General features: G+C 45.4%; 1 protein-coding gene across 1 annotated transcript in view; it reads left to right on the top strand.

Moving 5' to 3' along the window:
• Window positions 1-13,072, top strand: part of PLCG2 (phospholipase C gamma 2) — a 211,736-nt gene that overhangs the window by 79,140 nt on the left and 119,524 nt on the right. The window contains exons 4-5 of the mRNA XM_003418088.4: window positions 3,391-3,484; window positions 4,246-4,293. Coding sequence (XP_003418136.2) covers window positions 3,391-3,484; window positions 4,246-4,293 — 142 coding nt within the window. The remainder of the gene's footprint in view (window positions 1-3,390; window positions 3,485-4,245; window positions 4,294-13,072) is intronic.

Here is a 13,072-nt window from a genome sequence, read left to right as displayed (position 1 = left end):
GTGCATGTGTCTTGTGCGTTTGCTCTGTGTTTTGGTTTTTTCCTAGGAAGTCCTCTCAAATCAGGATGCTCTCATCCCACCTGCCTCCCCCCGTGTTTGGGGCTTCATGGCTTTGAATCCCAGCCCTGCCACTTTGTAGCTGTGTGCCTTTGGGCGAGGCACTTAACCTCTCTGAAGTACAGTGTCCTCAATTGTAAAATGGGGTGGAGAATAATACCTGCCTCATCAGGATTCTGGGAAGTGTATGTTAAGTGCCTGCCTGGTTCATGTTAAAAGCTTAAAGGTGGTTAGATAGTGTCACTACTGTAGGCCAGGCTGTGTTGGAGGAACAATGTAGCCCTCCTTCCTCCTGCAGACATTACACAGCAAACTTGACATTGATTCAAAGGAACTGTCCTGAAATCTCATATCAAACACATGTGCACAGATACACTTGTGTGTACATGTACACACACACTTACACCCGCATCTGTACACACGTGCACATACACACACACACACGCGTGCACAATCATGTACGTATACATGCACACATACACACACGTGCACATGCGCGTGCATACATATCTGGAAGTGAGTTCTGGCCATCCTTGAGATTCCACCAAGAAGTAAAAGAGGCCTCAGAGAGCTTTGAACAAGTATGAAAAAGTACAGGCCCTTTGCTCAGGGGCAGAAGCTTGCACCGACCTTCAGGCCCAGTTTTAGAATTTATTGCGTAGGAGCATACATACAATCATGATTAATGAGAGAGAAAATAATTACTATTAAAAGCAGATGAAAGGGGGCAAAAGGGTGAAAGTTTACCAGTGTGGGGACATTTAGTTTAGGGTTGGATAGCTCTCGTTTATCTAATTTCTCATTCATCCCGTCATCAAGCATCTTTTGAGCACATGCTCTGTGCTAGGTTATGCCAGGTGTCAGTGGGGCTGTGACAGTGCCTAAGACCCAGTTTCTGCCTTTAAGGAGCTCTCAGTCTGCTAGGGGAGAGGACGAGTAGGCCGGAGATCACAGTGCACTGTGACAAGGTTGTATTCCAAGCATGATACAACGAGCTGTAGGCATACAGAGTGCCTTATTCCAGGGAAGCCTCTGCAGAAGAGGTGACTTTTAAACTGGGCTTTGAGGCATCCATAGGAGTTGAAAGGAAGGAGGGAGGGCAGTCCAGGCAGGGGGGCCGCCTGGTATGTGTAAGGACACAGAGGGGGGAAATAGCGAGCTGGGGGTAGGAAGTGCTGGATACATGTCTATTGCATGGTGTGTAAATGGGGGGTGGTGGAGATGAGGCAGAGCAGAGAGAGGCCCGTGAACCCACCTGCAGGCTGAGCCCTGGCCACTGTTCTTGGGAAGGAAACTGGAGAGCCTAAGGCTTAGAGCCCAGGATGCCAGCTGTGGTGTCTGTCCCAATGTGGGGCACTTCTTCGAGGAGCTAGAGCCCTGGAGATGGGCAAGACCTAGATTCAGATCTCACCTCTGCCAACTGGTGGCTCTGGGACAAATCTCTGTCCTTCTGAGCTTAGTTTCCCCCTCTTCCACATGGGGAGAACAAGAGCACTAACCTCAGAGTGTTGTTGTGAGAACTAGCACGGTACCTGGTGTTTAGATGTCTGATAACTTTTTGAGGTGTGTGCACTGCTAACTCCAGTATACTAATGAGGAAATAGAGGGGTTAAGTAACCTACTGAAAGTCACACAGCCAGGAAGTGGTGCCATCAGATTTGAGCGATGGCCCTACTTGGCCAGATGCCAAGCTCTTACCCACTATGTTTTGTTCCAGCCCTCTCCCTAGCAGAGCAGGCCTTCCTGCCATGGCTGGAAATGGAAAATACTGATGGCTGCTCAGGATTGGGATGCAAATTATCTCAGGTCCTGCCTCTCATCCACAGCACAGGGCTAAAAGCTAAAACTCTTTAAGAAAAAAAGGAAAGCTCCGAATTGGTGGTTCTCAACTGTGGTGGACAGAATAATCCCATATCCCCAGCCTATGGTGTCCACGTTCTAATTCCTGGAACTTGTAACTTTGTTACCTGACATAGCCAAAGGGACTTTGCAGATGTGATGAAGTTAAGGATATGCAATGGGAGATTGCCCTGGATTATCCAGGTGGGCCCAGTGTAGTCACAAGAGTCCTAATAAGAGGGAGGCAGGAGAGTCAGTATCAGAGAAGGAACTGTGAGCAGAGTGATATGAGGCTGTGCGCCAAGGATGAGGGCAGCTACTAAGCTGGAAGAGGTAAGAAAACAGTCTTCCCCAGAGCCTTAGAAGGAACACAGCCCTGCTGACCCATTTTAGACGTCTGATGCACGGAACTTTAAGAGGATAAATCTGTGTTGCCTTAAGCCACTGAGCTTGTGTTCATTTGTTACAGCAGCAAGTGGAAACTGATGCACCCAACTTGGCTGCCCACTGGTACTACCTGGGGGAGTTTATACTTCTTGCTGTTTCTCTCCCCTCCAAGGATTCTGATTTAATTGCTCTGGGTGGGACCTAGATGTGGGTGTTTCAAAAGCACCCCCAGGTCATTCTCAGCAAGGAGAAGGAGAACTTGAAAACCCCTGCATCAAAGGCTGGGTTCTGGTTCCTCATGTGTTTTATTCATGGAGTCAGTGTGCACAGTGGTTAAGAGGATGCACTCTGATTTGAAATCCTGTGTCTGCCACTTGTGGGCTGTGTAACCCTTGGACACGTCCCGTAACTCATCTGAGGCTTGGTTTCTTCACATGTTAAATGGGGATAATGCTAGTACCTCTCTCATGGGCTTGTCAGGATTAGATCCATTAATGTAGGAAAAACACTTAGAATGGTGTCTAACATATAGTACGTGCTCAAAATATGTTAGCCGCTATTCTATAATAACAACAACCATGATGATGATGATGATGATAATTTTCGCCACCACCACTCCTAGCCAATTTACTTTGGCAAAAGAAATAAACCCGTATGTCACCCCTGCCATAGAAATTCGTCAGGATTATGTGGCCTCGTCTCAGACCAAAAGCAGGTTCTTTAGAGTCATGAGGAGACCCTGGGTGGTGCAAACGGTTAACACAAAACGTTGGCGGTTTGTCTACCCAGAGGAGCCTCAGAAGATAGGCCTGGCAATCTGCTTCTGAAAAATCAGCCATTGAAAACCCTATGGAGCACAGTTCTACCCTGACACACATGGGGTCGCCATGAATTGGACTGAACTCGACTGCAACTGGTTACTGGTAGAGTCTTGTGGGCACGAAGGCGATGCCTTCATTGGTGCCCTCCTGAAGAAGTACAAACCAGCAGAGACTTCTCCCATCCCTATGGGCTGCATGGGGCTGGGGAAGGCCAGGACACAGAGGTCTCGAAGCGAGCTCTGCCCAGGGTTTAACCCAGCATCTCTGTTCCCACTCACCTCTCCAGCGGACTCTAAGGAGGATGCAGTTAAGTGGCTTTCGGGCTTGAAGATCTTACACCAAGAAGCAATGAGCGCCTCCACACCCACGGTTATTGAGAGGTACTTGGCTTTGGGCGGTTTATCAATGTATTCCACTCACTCATGTATTTATTCTGCTCCCTTTAGCCAGCAGGGGCTAAGGAAAGAAAAATGGAGCATTTTATCCTTCAACCTCACTGAGTGTCCTCTATGCAGCTGGTGCTCAGTAGTGGCTGTGGACCCTCCATTCTCAACTAGGAAAGAGCCTCTCTCTTTGCTAAGACTTAGCCTTACCTTATTGGGGTGAGCAGTGCATTGAAGCTGAGACAGAAGACTCCACTGTTAGGTGTTTGAGTGGGAAACGGAGGGCTTCCTTCTTAAAGATTTCGTAAGGGATTAAGACAGTGTGTCCAAGGACAGTCAGACATGGGCGTCTGGGTTTTTCTACCGGTCACTCCATCATGATTCAGGCCTTCTCACAGAACTGTTTCTTCGATGTCTATATGGTACTTGTGGGTGAATTACTTTTTCCCCCAATAAACCAAAGCCCTCCAGTTTGTACCAATTTTCATTTTTTTGGTGAGGGCGGGGGGATTAATGAGTATCACCAGAAAGAACTGCCAAGTTAAAGAACCCTGGCCTTTTCAAGTTGAAAGGGCCATCTCAGCTCAGCTAGGGGACTTCCAACCACGAGGAAAAGAACAGCTTCTCAAGCTACTCTGGTGAGAAAGTTGGGAAACTTCCTCTCTTCCAGTTTCCTTGTCCCCTGTCCCACAGAATTTATTTAGACTAGTGCTGTTTCCTAACTTTTTCCTTCTTTTTGGTCTTTACTCTCTTCCCAGTTGGCTGAGAAAGCAGATTTATTCTGTGGATCAAACCAGGAGAAACAGGTAAGATTAGTTCACATTTCTTGCAGTCTTCTTTTAATTATTTTGGACTCAGATTTTTATTTACAGTAAAACCTGTGAAAGTCAGAACCTGTGTAAGGCAGAAACTTGTCAGAGAAGGAAAACTCCAATATTTTCCACTAAAACAAGTGATAGAAAAGTGGTAAGACTGTACTTGTCAAAGACAGAGAACTTGTCAGACCCAGAAAAACAAGGCAACCCCATCAAGCTCTGGCTCTCACTGGTTTTGTACTTGTTGAAATGTTCTGAGGGAGATGGAGTATGTTTTGTGGTGTGGGCAAGGCCCTGATGAGGTCAGATTTGACCTACAAAGTACAGATGCTGTGCTCAGTGCTGGCGCTTGGCGGTGACAAACCATCCGCTCCTGTGGAGCCTCTATTCTAATAGACGCTCGGGGCGAGCTGCAGAGGTGACATCTGTGCCTTGGGGTACTGAGCCCTCCTCCTTCAGTCCTTCACAGATATTTCAGTACCTTCCATGTCCCGCCTTCACCATGATGCCTGCCTCCTGGAGCTTACTGTGTTGTAGAAGCAAGATTGACCTAAAGAAGCAAATCCCGTGGCAGAGAGATGTTTATAAGAACTAGCAGACACAACAGGGGCACTGTGATGACATGTAATTGTGTTTACTTGCCTTTTTCATTTAACAGTATGTCTTGGGAGGTTCCCTTTCAGCACACAGAGCTCCACGCCAGACCTCCTTAAGACGTGTGATTTTTCTTGGATCAGTGCAGTGTAATTTCTGAAATCATTTCCTTATTGATGGCCATAGAGTTGTTCCCAGTCATGTATTATTGTTAGGAATAATGCTGCTATGAACACCATTGGGCCTACTTTTTTGTAAACTTGTGTGACACTATGAGTGGGAAACGTTCTTAGAAGTGGAATACCAGCAGCGAATGGGTTTATGGTCTAACATTTTGGTAGATAGCGGTGGTAGCCATTTATTTCTACAAGTGGTACAATAGGGCACCCACTTCCCTATCCCTAATCATGTTTCCTGAAGGAAAACAAAGGAGCAACGGAAGCAAAGGGAAGACACCAGGCAGCAGAAGGCAGGCTCTGAATGGGTCCAGCTCCGGGAATGCCTAACTCTCAGGTGTTTTACTTGGCCCCAGCACCCTGCATCACCCATCACGATCTCTAGAGGCAAAAATGGTAGCAGCTGATGTTTGTTGAGAACAGTATTCCCAGACTTTGACCTTTGTTAATCTGATGGGTGAGAAATAACAGTGCATTTTTGTTTAAATTTGCATTTCTTTACTTATGAGTAAGGTTGAATGTCTTTATATCTGTTCTTGCTTAAGATAACGTCTGTATCATATGTGAGGCAACAGCCAAACTCCACCAGCTCTCCTCTTGTTTTTCTGGAAATCTTTTCACCTGGAAGATGCCTTTGCGTCTGGCCAGTATCCTCCATCACTTGTTGATGGTAGAATTTGGGGCCTCAATGGTATCTTCTACGTACACCCAACAGGATGATTTGGGAATATTAACCATGAAGTGGTTATAAGTTTGGCAATGTGGTTGAGTCGGTTGGTAGCTTATTCCATGTTTTTCTGTCCATCTACCTTTCCCTTCTTCTTCTTTCCATCAAACATTCATTTCCTAGTACCACATCCTCGGCTACGCTCTGGTGCTGAGGTGGATCCCATGAGGTCCCTGTGCTGGAGGGTTTTTACACACTGATCTCTTTTAGCCCCAGTGGTGGCACTTCCCATTATGTTTGCCTTCTCTATGGCTTATGGGTGACTAATGGTTGAGACTGGCAGTGATGGCAGATGGAGCCATCCTGGGCACCGCTCTCCACTTGGCGGCAGGACGGGGTTAGTGAGCTGGTTCCAAAGTCAGCTTTTCCCTCTTAATGTTAAGCAGTGGGAGGCTCTGTCTTGCTCAGAATGAATTCCTGCATCTTTCCATTGGCTGTCCAGAGCCTACCACAGAGAGGAAGCCCTGTTTCTGAATCTAATTCCTTGTTGGTTGTCACTAGACTTTCTCTCCCACCCTTCCAGTGGGTGGAGCCCCGCTAATCTGTCAACATGTGGAAAATCCCACCTTTCCCGTGGTTCTTTGAGGCTTGGAGAGAGTTTTTCAGAAGGAACTTGGACCAAGTGCCAATGAAAGGGCGAACAACTTCTGTTCTGCCAATTTTCCCTCCTTTTCCTGTCACCCACGACTAATCGTGTTTCCTGAAGGAAAACAAAAGAGCAACTAAAGCGAAGGAAAGACGCAAGGCAGCAGGAGACAGGCTGTAAGTGGGCCGTTGGGGGACTGCCCAGTCACAGGTGTTTTCCTTGGCCCCAGCACCCTGCTTCACCCATCACAACCTCTAGAGGCAAAAGTGGGAGCAGCTGATGGTTGTTGAGAACTTACTTTATAGCAGGCACTCCAGGCAGCAGTCTCAGGCTTGACTCATTTTAAACATGAGGACGCTGAGTCCCAGAGAAGTTAAGTAATTTGTCCAAAGCAACCAAGCTTGTCAGGGATGGATTCAGGGTTGGTAGGCACACCTATCACTACTTTATGTTGCTTTTCCTTTTTTAAAATTAAAAAAAAAAATTATTGCTTTGTTTTTTATTTTTTACACTGCACGAAGTTATTCTTATTTTTTTATTGTACTTTACAGAGCAAACTAGTATCTCCTTAAACAATTAGTACACATATTGTTTTGTGACATTGGTTGCCAACCCCACAACGTGTCAACACTCTCCTCTTGTTGACCTTGGGTTCCTCATTACCAGCTTTCCCGTCCCTCGTGCCTTCTCATCCTTGCCCTTGGGATGGTTGCTTTGTTTTTAAATTGTGCTATAGAAAGGTAGGGAAATACAGCAGTCTTTCTTTCCCTACCTTGACCAATCACCTTATAGTTTTAATTCTTATTCAGCAAACCTCCTAAGCACTATACAACCTTTTATTTTTTATTTTTACACCTCTATTTATTGTTTTCTTTTAAAAAAAAGTACATGGACTTTATTTTTAATTATGAAAGTAGCTCACGTTCGCTGTAGAATAATTTGGAAATACTGAAAACTGGGAGAAAGAAAAGGACCATCTGTGTACATTCAAATGTCCAGCACTGTTTTTTAGGTAGATTCTCAGCCTCAGATTTTATTTATTTGTTTGTTTACTTTATTAAGGTATATATATCTGATCTTATATATTCATCTCCTTTTAATAAAATAATTAAAAAAAAAATTTAGATTTACAGGAAAGTTGTGAAGACAGTATGAGGGTTCCTGTATACCCTGCACCCAATTCCCCTAATGTTAACATCTTACATTACTGTGGTACCTTTGTCAAAACTTAGAAGCCAACATGGATACATTACTATTAACTAAACTCCAGACTTTATTTGGGTGTCACCAGTTTTTCCACCAGTGTCCTTTTACTGTTCCAGGACCCCATCCAGGAGACCACACTATATTTAGTTGTCCTGTCTTCCTGGTCTTCTTTGGGCTGTGCCAATTTCTCAGTCTTTTTTTTTTTTTTTTCGTGGCCTTGGCAGTTTTGGGGAGTTCTTCTCAGGTATTCTGTTGAATATCCCTCAATTTGTGTTTGTCTGTTTTTTTTTTTCATGATTAGGTTGGGGTTGTGGTTAGACTAGAGTCTCTGGGTGGTGTAAATGGTTAATGTGCTCAGCTGCTAACTGAAACATTGTAGGTTTGAGTCTACCCACAGACAGCTGAGAAGAAAGGCCTGGTGATCTGCTTCCAGAAATTAGCCATCAAAACCTTATGGAGCACAGTTCTACTCTGACACAAATGGGATTCCCATGAGTTGGAATTGACTCAACAGCAACTGGAAAATTGGTAGACTGAGTTATAGGAGTTTGGGAAGAACACCACAGAGGCAAATTGACCTTTTCATTACATCATATCAGGCAGTACATGCTCTTAACATGATTCATCAGTGGTGATGTTGACTTTGACCACCTGGCTGAAGTGATGTCTGCCAAATTTCCAAACTGTAAAGTTTTGCCCACTTTCCATACTCTATTTTCTGGCCGCAAATCACCAAGTCCAGCCCACGCTAAAGAGGAGGGAAGGTTAGGCTCTTTTTACTTAACGTTGAATATAAGAACTTATTTTTTAAATTTTATTTTTGATGAAAATATACACAACAAAACGTATAGCATTGAACAGTTTCTACATGTACAGTCCAATGACATTGGTTATATTCTTCATATTGTATCACCATTCTCGCCATTTCTATCTGTATTGTTTCACCACTATTAACTTGGACTCACTGCCCTGTAAACTTCTCATTTGTGCTGTAGAGTTATTGTCACTTTGATCTCATATAGATAATTCTTTAAAAGAGCACAATGTTTAAGCCAAACATTCTTTACCAATAGAGCTGAACTATCTAAGGATTTCTTCAAGGAAACATTTAGGTTCAAGGTTTTAGTATTATCTCAGGCAATAGATTTGGGGGTTGCCCCAGTCTCAGTGGGTCCAGTAAGTCTGGATTCCATCAGAACTTGAAACTCTGTTCCACAATTTTTCCTCCTTTTGATCAGGATCCATCAATTGTGTCCTTGGTCATAGCCTTCAGTAATGGTATCCAGGCATCATTATCATGAGAACTTCTACGTCTCATTGCAACTCTTTGGACAGTTTTCTTAGTGCCTATATTATAATTCAGTTGATGGAAGTTTGATAATTGGCTCAAAAAGTTGCCTTTTGCTTGTCATTTAGCTTGTTTCCAGTTTTTCCTCATGTTCTTGTTTTTGCTTAATTGGGTCCCAGGTGAACACATGGCTTGTAGCCTCACAAGAAGCCTTTTCAGCATCACTACCAGATTTTGTGGCCCTTGTTCCAGTGACTCGCAGTATCCCTTTGAGCTGATGGGCTTGAGAGCTAACGTGTTCTGTTGGCTTGCATGGTACCTATTACCTCTTCTTTCCCTCTAGTTTCTCCCATTTGCAATGGAAATACCTACCTTGGGTCTGTTCCGCCATTGCACTTTAGAAGCAGGTAACTTGTATTCTAGATTTCACAGCTGAAGAGCAATTCTTTTAAGGCTTTCCCTTATTGTTGCTTTTATCAGCGGTAGGCTTGTTGAGGACAGGAATCCACCTTCTTTAGTTGTACTGTGCTTGTTCATGTATGTTGAATGAACAAAAGTCTTCCCTTTTTCATCCTTAGACATACCATTGGGCAAGTGGCATTTTCTTGCTTTGGAAGCTTTTCTTATGACTTATTCCCAGGACTGGGGGGCCTGGGTCAAAGGGTATGAGTATTTTAAGGGGCTTCTTTGCCAGGTTTCCAGACCCCCCTTTTCCCTTACCTGAGGATTAAGTTCTAAGCCCATTGCATTTGGTGAAAACTACCTGTGGTCAGCCAACCTTTGGGAAAGCCCCAGAACCTCCTTTGAGTTTCTTTGGAATTGTATTCCCTCATGGGGGGTCCACAGGTCCTGAGTCCCTCAGAGGGGACAGCAGGCCTCGTGGGCTGGTGGCACACTGTGTCCCCAGTGGAAATCTCTTCCCTCCTTTTGCTCTTGCCCCCTCAGTCTATAAAATAGAATTGCACAAGTCAGGTGTGCGCTTCCCTTTTCCCTTCAGCCTTGGCAGAGAAGAGGGAAGGAGCCATTGCAGAAGATGGATGGGGGCTGCAGATGAGAGGCAGGTGTGCGGCTCAGTTAGCTTCTTCAGCAAGAACGCAAGTAGGTTCCACACATAGGCTCCAGGGCAGTGGTTCATAGCACGTTAGAGTCAGCTGGGAGATTGAGCAGCACAGCTGCTAGAGCCCCACCTGCTGAGATGTTGGTTCTATAGTCCTGGGCATGGACCTGGGTGTTGGAATTTTTTTTTTTACTGTGCTTTAGATGAAGATTTACAGAGAGAATTATTTTCTCATAAAACAATTAATACACATATTGTTTTGTGAAATTGGTTGCCAACCCCACAACGTGTCAACACTCTCCTCCCCTTCTTGACCCTGGGTTCTCTCTTACCAGCTTCCTGGTCCTCTCTTGCCTTCTTGTCCTTACCCCTGGGCTGGTATGCTCATTTAGTCTCATTAGGTTTTATGGGCCTGTCTAATCTTTGGCTGAAGGGTGAGCCTCAGGAGTGACTTCAGTAATGGGTTCAGAGGGTATCCAGGGGCCGTTCTCTCAAAGTTTCTCCAGTCTCTGTCAGATGAGTAAGTCTGATCTTTTTTTTATGAGTTTGAATTTTGTTCTACATTTATCTCTGGAATTTTTTTTTTTTTTTTTTTAGAGTGCTCCAGGCGATTCTACTATGAAATCAGGGCAGTAAACTAGTGTTTTCTCGAGAGCAATTCTCAAATTTGAGTGAACATCATAGTGCCCTGGAGGGCTTGTTAAAACATGGGATGCAGGGCCTCACCCCTAGAATTTCAGGCGGGGCTTCTAACCAGTTTATTCCTGTTCAGATCCCTGCTGAGAATTTGCATTTCCACCTCAGATATACTGAATCAGGGTCTACATTTTAACAAGATCCCCAGGTGATTCTTATGTGTAATAAATTTTGAAAATCACTGTTCTGTTAGGGGTTTTCAGAATTGGTCCCTAACCAGTGGTATTACCATCCTCTGGGAACTTGTTAGAAATGCAAATTCTCAGCAGGAGTTCCAACTGGAACTAACTGGTTTGAAGCCCTGATTTCAGATCCAAGAGGAGGTCTGGGGTGTGAATCAAGAATTTACATTTCTAACAAATTTCCAGGTGATGTGCTGGTCTAGGGACCATACTTCGAGAAACAGAGTTCTAGGTTTGTACTGTTCAATATGGGAGCCACCAGCTACAGGTGGCTATTTAAATCTAAATTAACTAAATACAATGAAAAAATTCAATTTCTCATTCACACTGGCCACATTTCAAGTGCTCAATAGTCACATGAGGCTAGTGGCTGCCATATTGGATGGCACAGATGGAGAGAATTACCATCTTCTAGAAAATCCTTTTGGGCAGCACTAAGGTTTGGATCTCAGTGCTGACACTCAGTTACTGGTTGTACGACTTCGGGGTAAGTTACATAATCTCTCTGTGTCTTTGTTTCTTCATCTGTACAAGAGAGATAATAATAGTCTACCTCATAGGGTTGGTGTGAGGAGTCAGTAATACGTGAAAAGTATTTGGACAGGTATATAGTAAATGCTGAACAGATTTTTATCATTATTATTGCAATGAAAAGCCAGGAGTGGTGGTGGTGGTCTTCCAGCATCAGGGTGGCCGGTAAGTTTCATGGGGCATGCCAACTTTGATTTTTTGGTAATGTCTGCCTAGGGTGCAGTGATGAAGGATTCTGGGACCATGTCCGGGCTGAGATGGAAACACACCTGGATTGTTCAGTGTTGTCTGCTATGGAAAAGGGAAGGGCCACTGGTAGCACCGTGGCAGGGAATAGTTTTTGCCATCCCTCCCCTATAGGAATTGCCCTGCTTCCTAACTCACTGTCACTGGTTGAGTTCCCAGGAAACAGAATCTGCAATGTAGATTTGTGTGCATGAAGCTTATTGGGGAGCGTGGAGGGGATCAACCCTGCAGGGGAGTGAGGGAAGCAGGGGGTGGGCAGAGGGAGAAGTCGGGCTGCAATGTAGTCACAACCAAGGCCTATGAGAGCTGGAGCTGGGGCAGCCCTGCAGAACTCTCCTGAGTTGAGGCCAGGGGTCTGGGCCTTTGTACCTCTGCATGGCAGTCACAGGGTACAGGAGGTCCTTGGAAGGGGATGTGACCTTGGGTGAGGAGGCTCTCCTTATCTGATGACAAGTCCACTATAAGGTGAGGCCTCTGGGCCAGGTGGGCTCAGACATCCTGGGTGCTCAGGTTCTCATCCCCTGGGTAATGGGTTGGCCCCAAGGGCCCCATAGCACCTGCACGGCTCACCACCCACGCAACCTGTTTCTGGTCGTGGGAGGCCTTTTTTACCTTGTTGCAGCCTGGGTGTTTTCTGCTCCCAAGGAACTCTGACCTCTCACTTGGTCCCAGGATGAGCCCTTCCCGGGCCCTTGAGACAGATGGGGTTGGAATCCACCTCCTCCAGTCACTCACTCAGACAAGGCACTGAACCTTTCTGAGCTTCAGTTTCTTTGCTGTAACATGGGGATGTAATGGCACCCACCTCATAAGATTTTTAGGATTAAACAAAATATATAGACCATCTAGAGCAATGTCTGGCATCAAAGAAACACTATTTGAGTTTCAGCTGTGATCATTGTCGTTGCTGTTACTATTATCCCTTTGGCCTACAATGCACTCTTATTTTCTTTTTGCTGGAACAGAGTCTTAGCATCATTCAGCACCTGGCTCAGGGGAAACACATTCAAGATTTCTGTGATGTGGTCAGTTGATTGTGTGTTTGGAATTCAGTTTAAATCTGGGCTTTGCTGCTGCCCGACTGTCACCTTGAGCAGCATCTCCTGGCAGCCTGCCATGCCTGTTGTGAAACCTGGGGGTCGATGTACGTGCTTTGTAGGGGGTAGAATGTGGCATGGGATTGGCTGATATTATTGCCTGAATGACACCTGGGGCAACCTGGCATACAGTAGGTGCTCAGATAAGGTTGGCTTCCCTTGCCCTCTCCTTGCCCTGCTTTGAACCCCTGTGACGTTTTGTATAGGTGGGGGTTAGCTGGTCATCTGACACCACGGTTCTGCCAACGCTGTGAGTCTTCCACATGCTTATCTCTACGGTCATCCCCGAACGGTGGAAACCAGCCCTTGCTCATGGGCGTCACCCCCACCTTGAATGCCTCCTTCTGTTCCCAGGTGGTGCTCAGTAAACAACTGTTGGCTGGA

Source organism: Loxodonta africana, chromosome 21 (genome assembly GCF_030014295.1).
Source record: "Loxodonta africana isolate mLoxAfr1 chromosome 21, mLoxAfr1.hap2, whole genome shotgun sequence".
NCBI classification, from domain to species: domain Eukaryota; kingdom Metazoa; phylum Chordata; class Mammalia; order Proboscidea; family Elephantidae; genus Loxodonta; species Loxodonta africana.
This window is presented reverse-complemented; position numbering and strand designations above follow the sequence as displayed.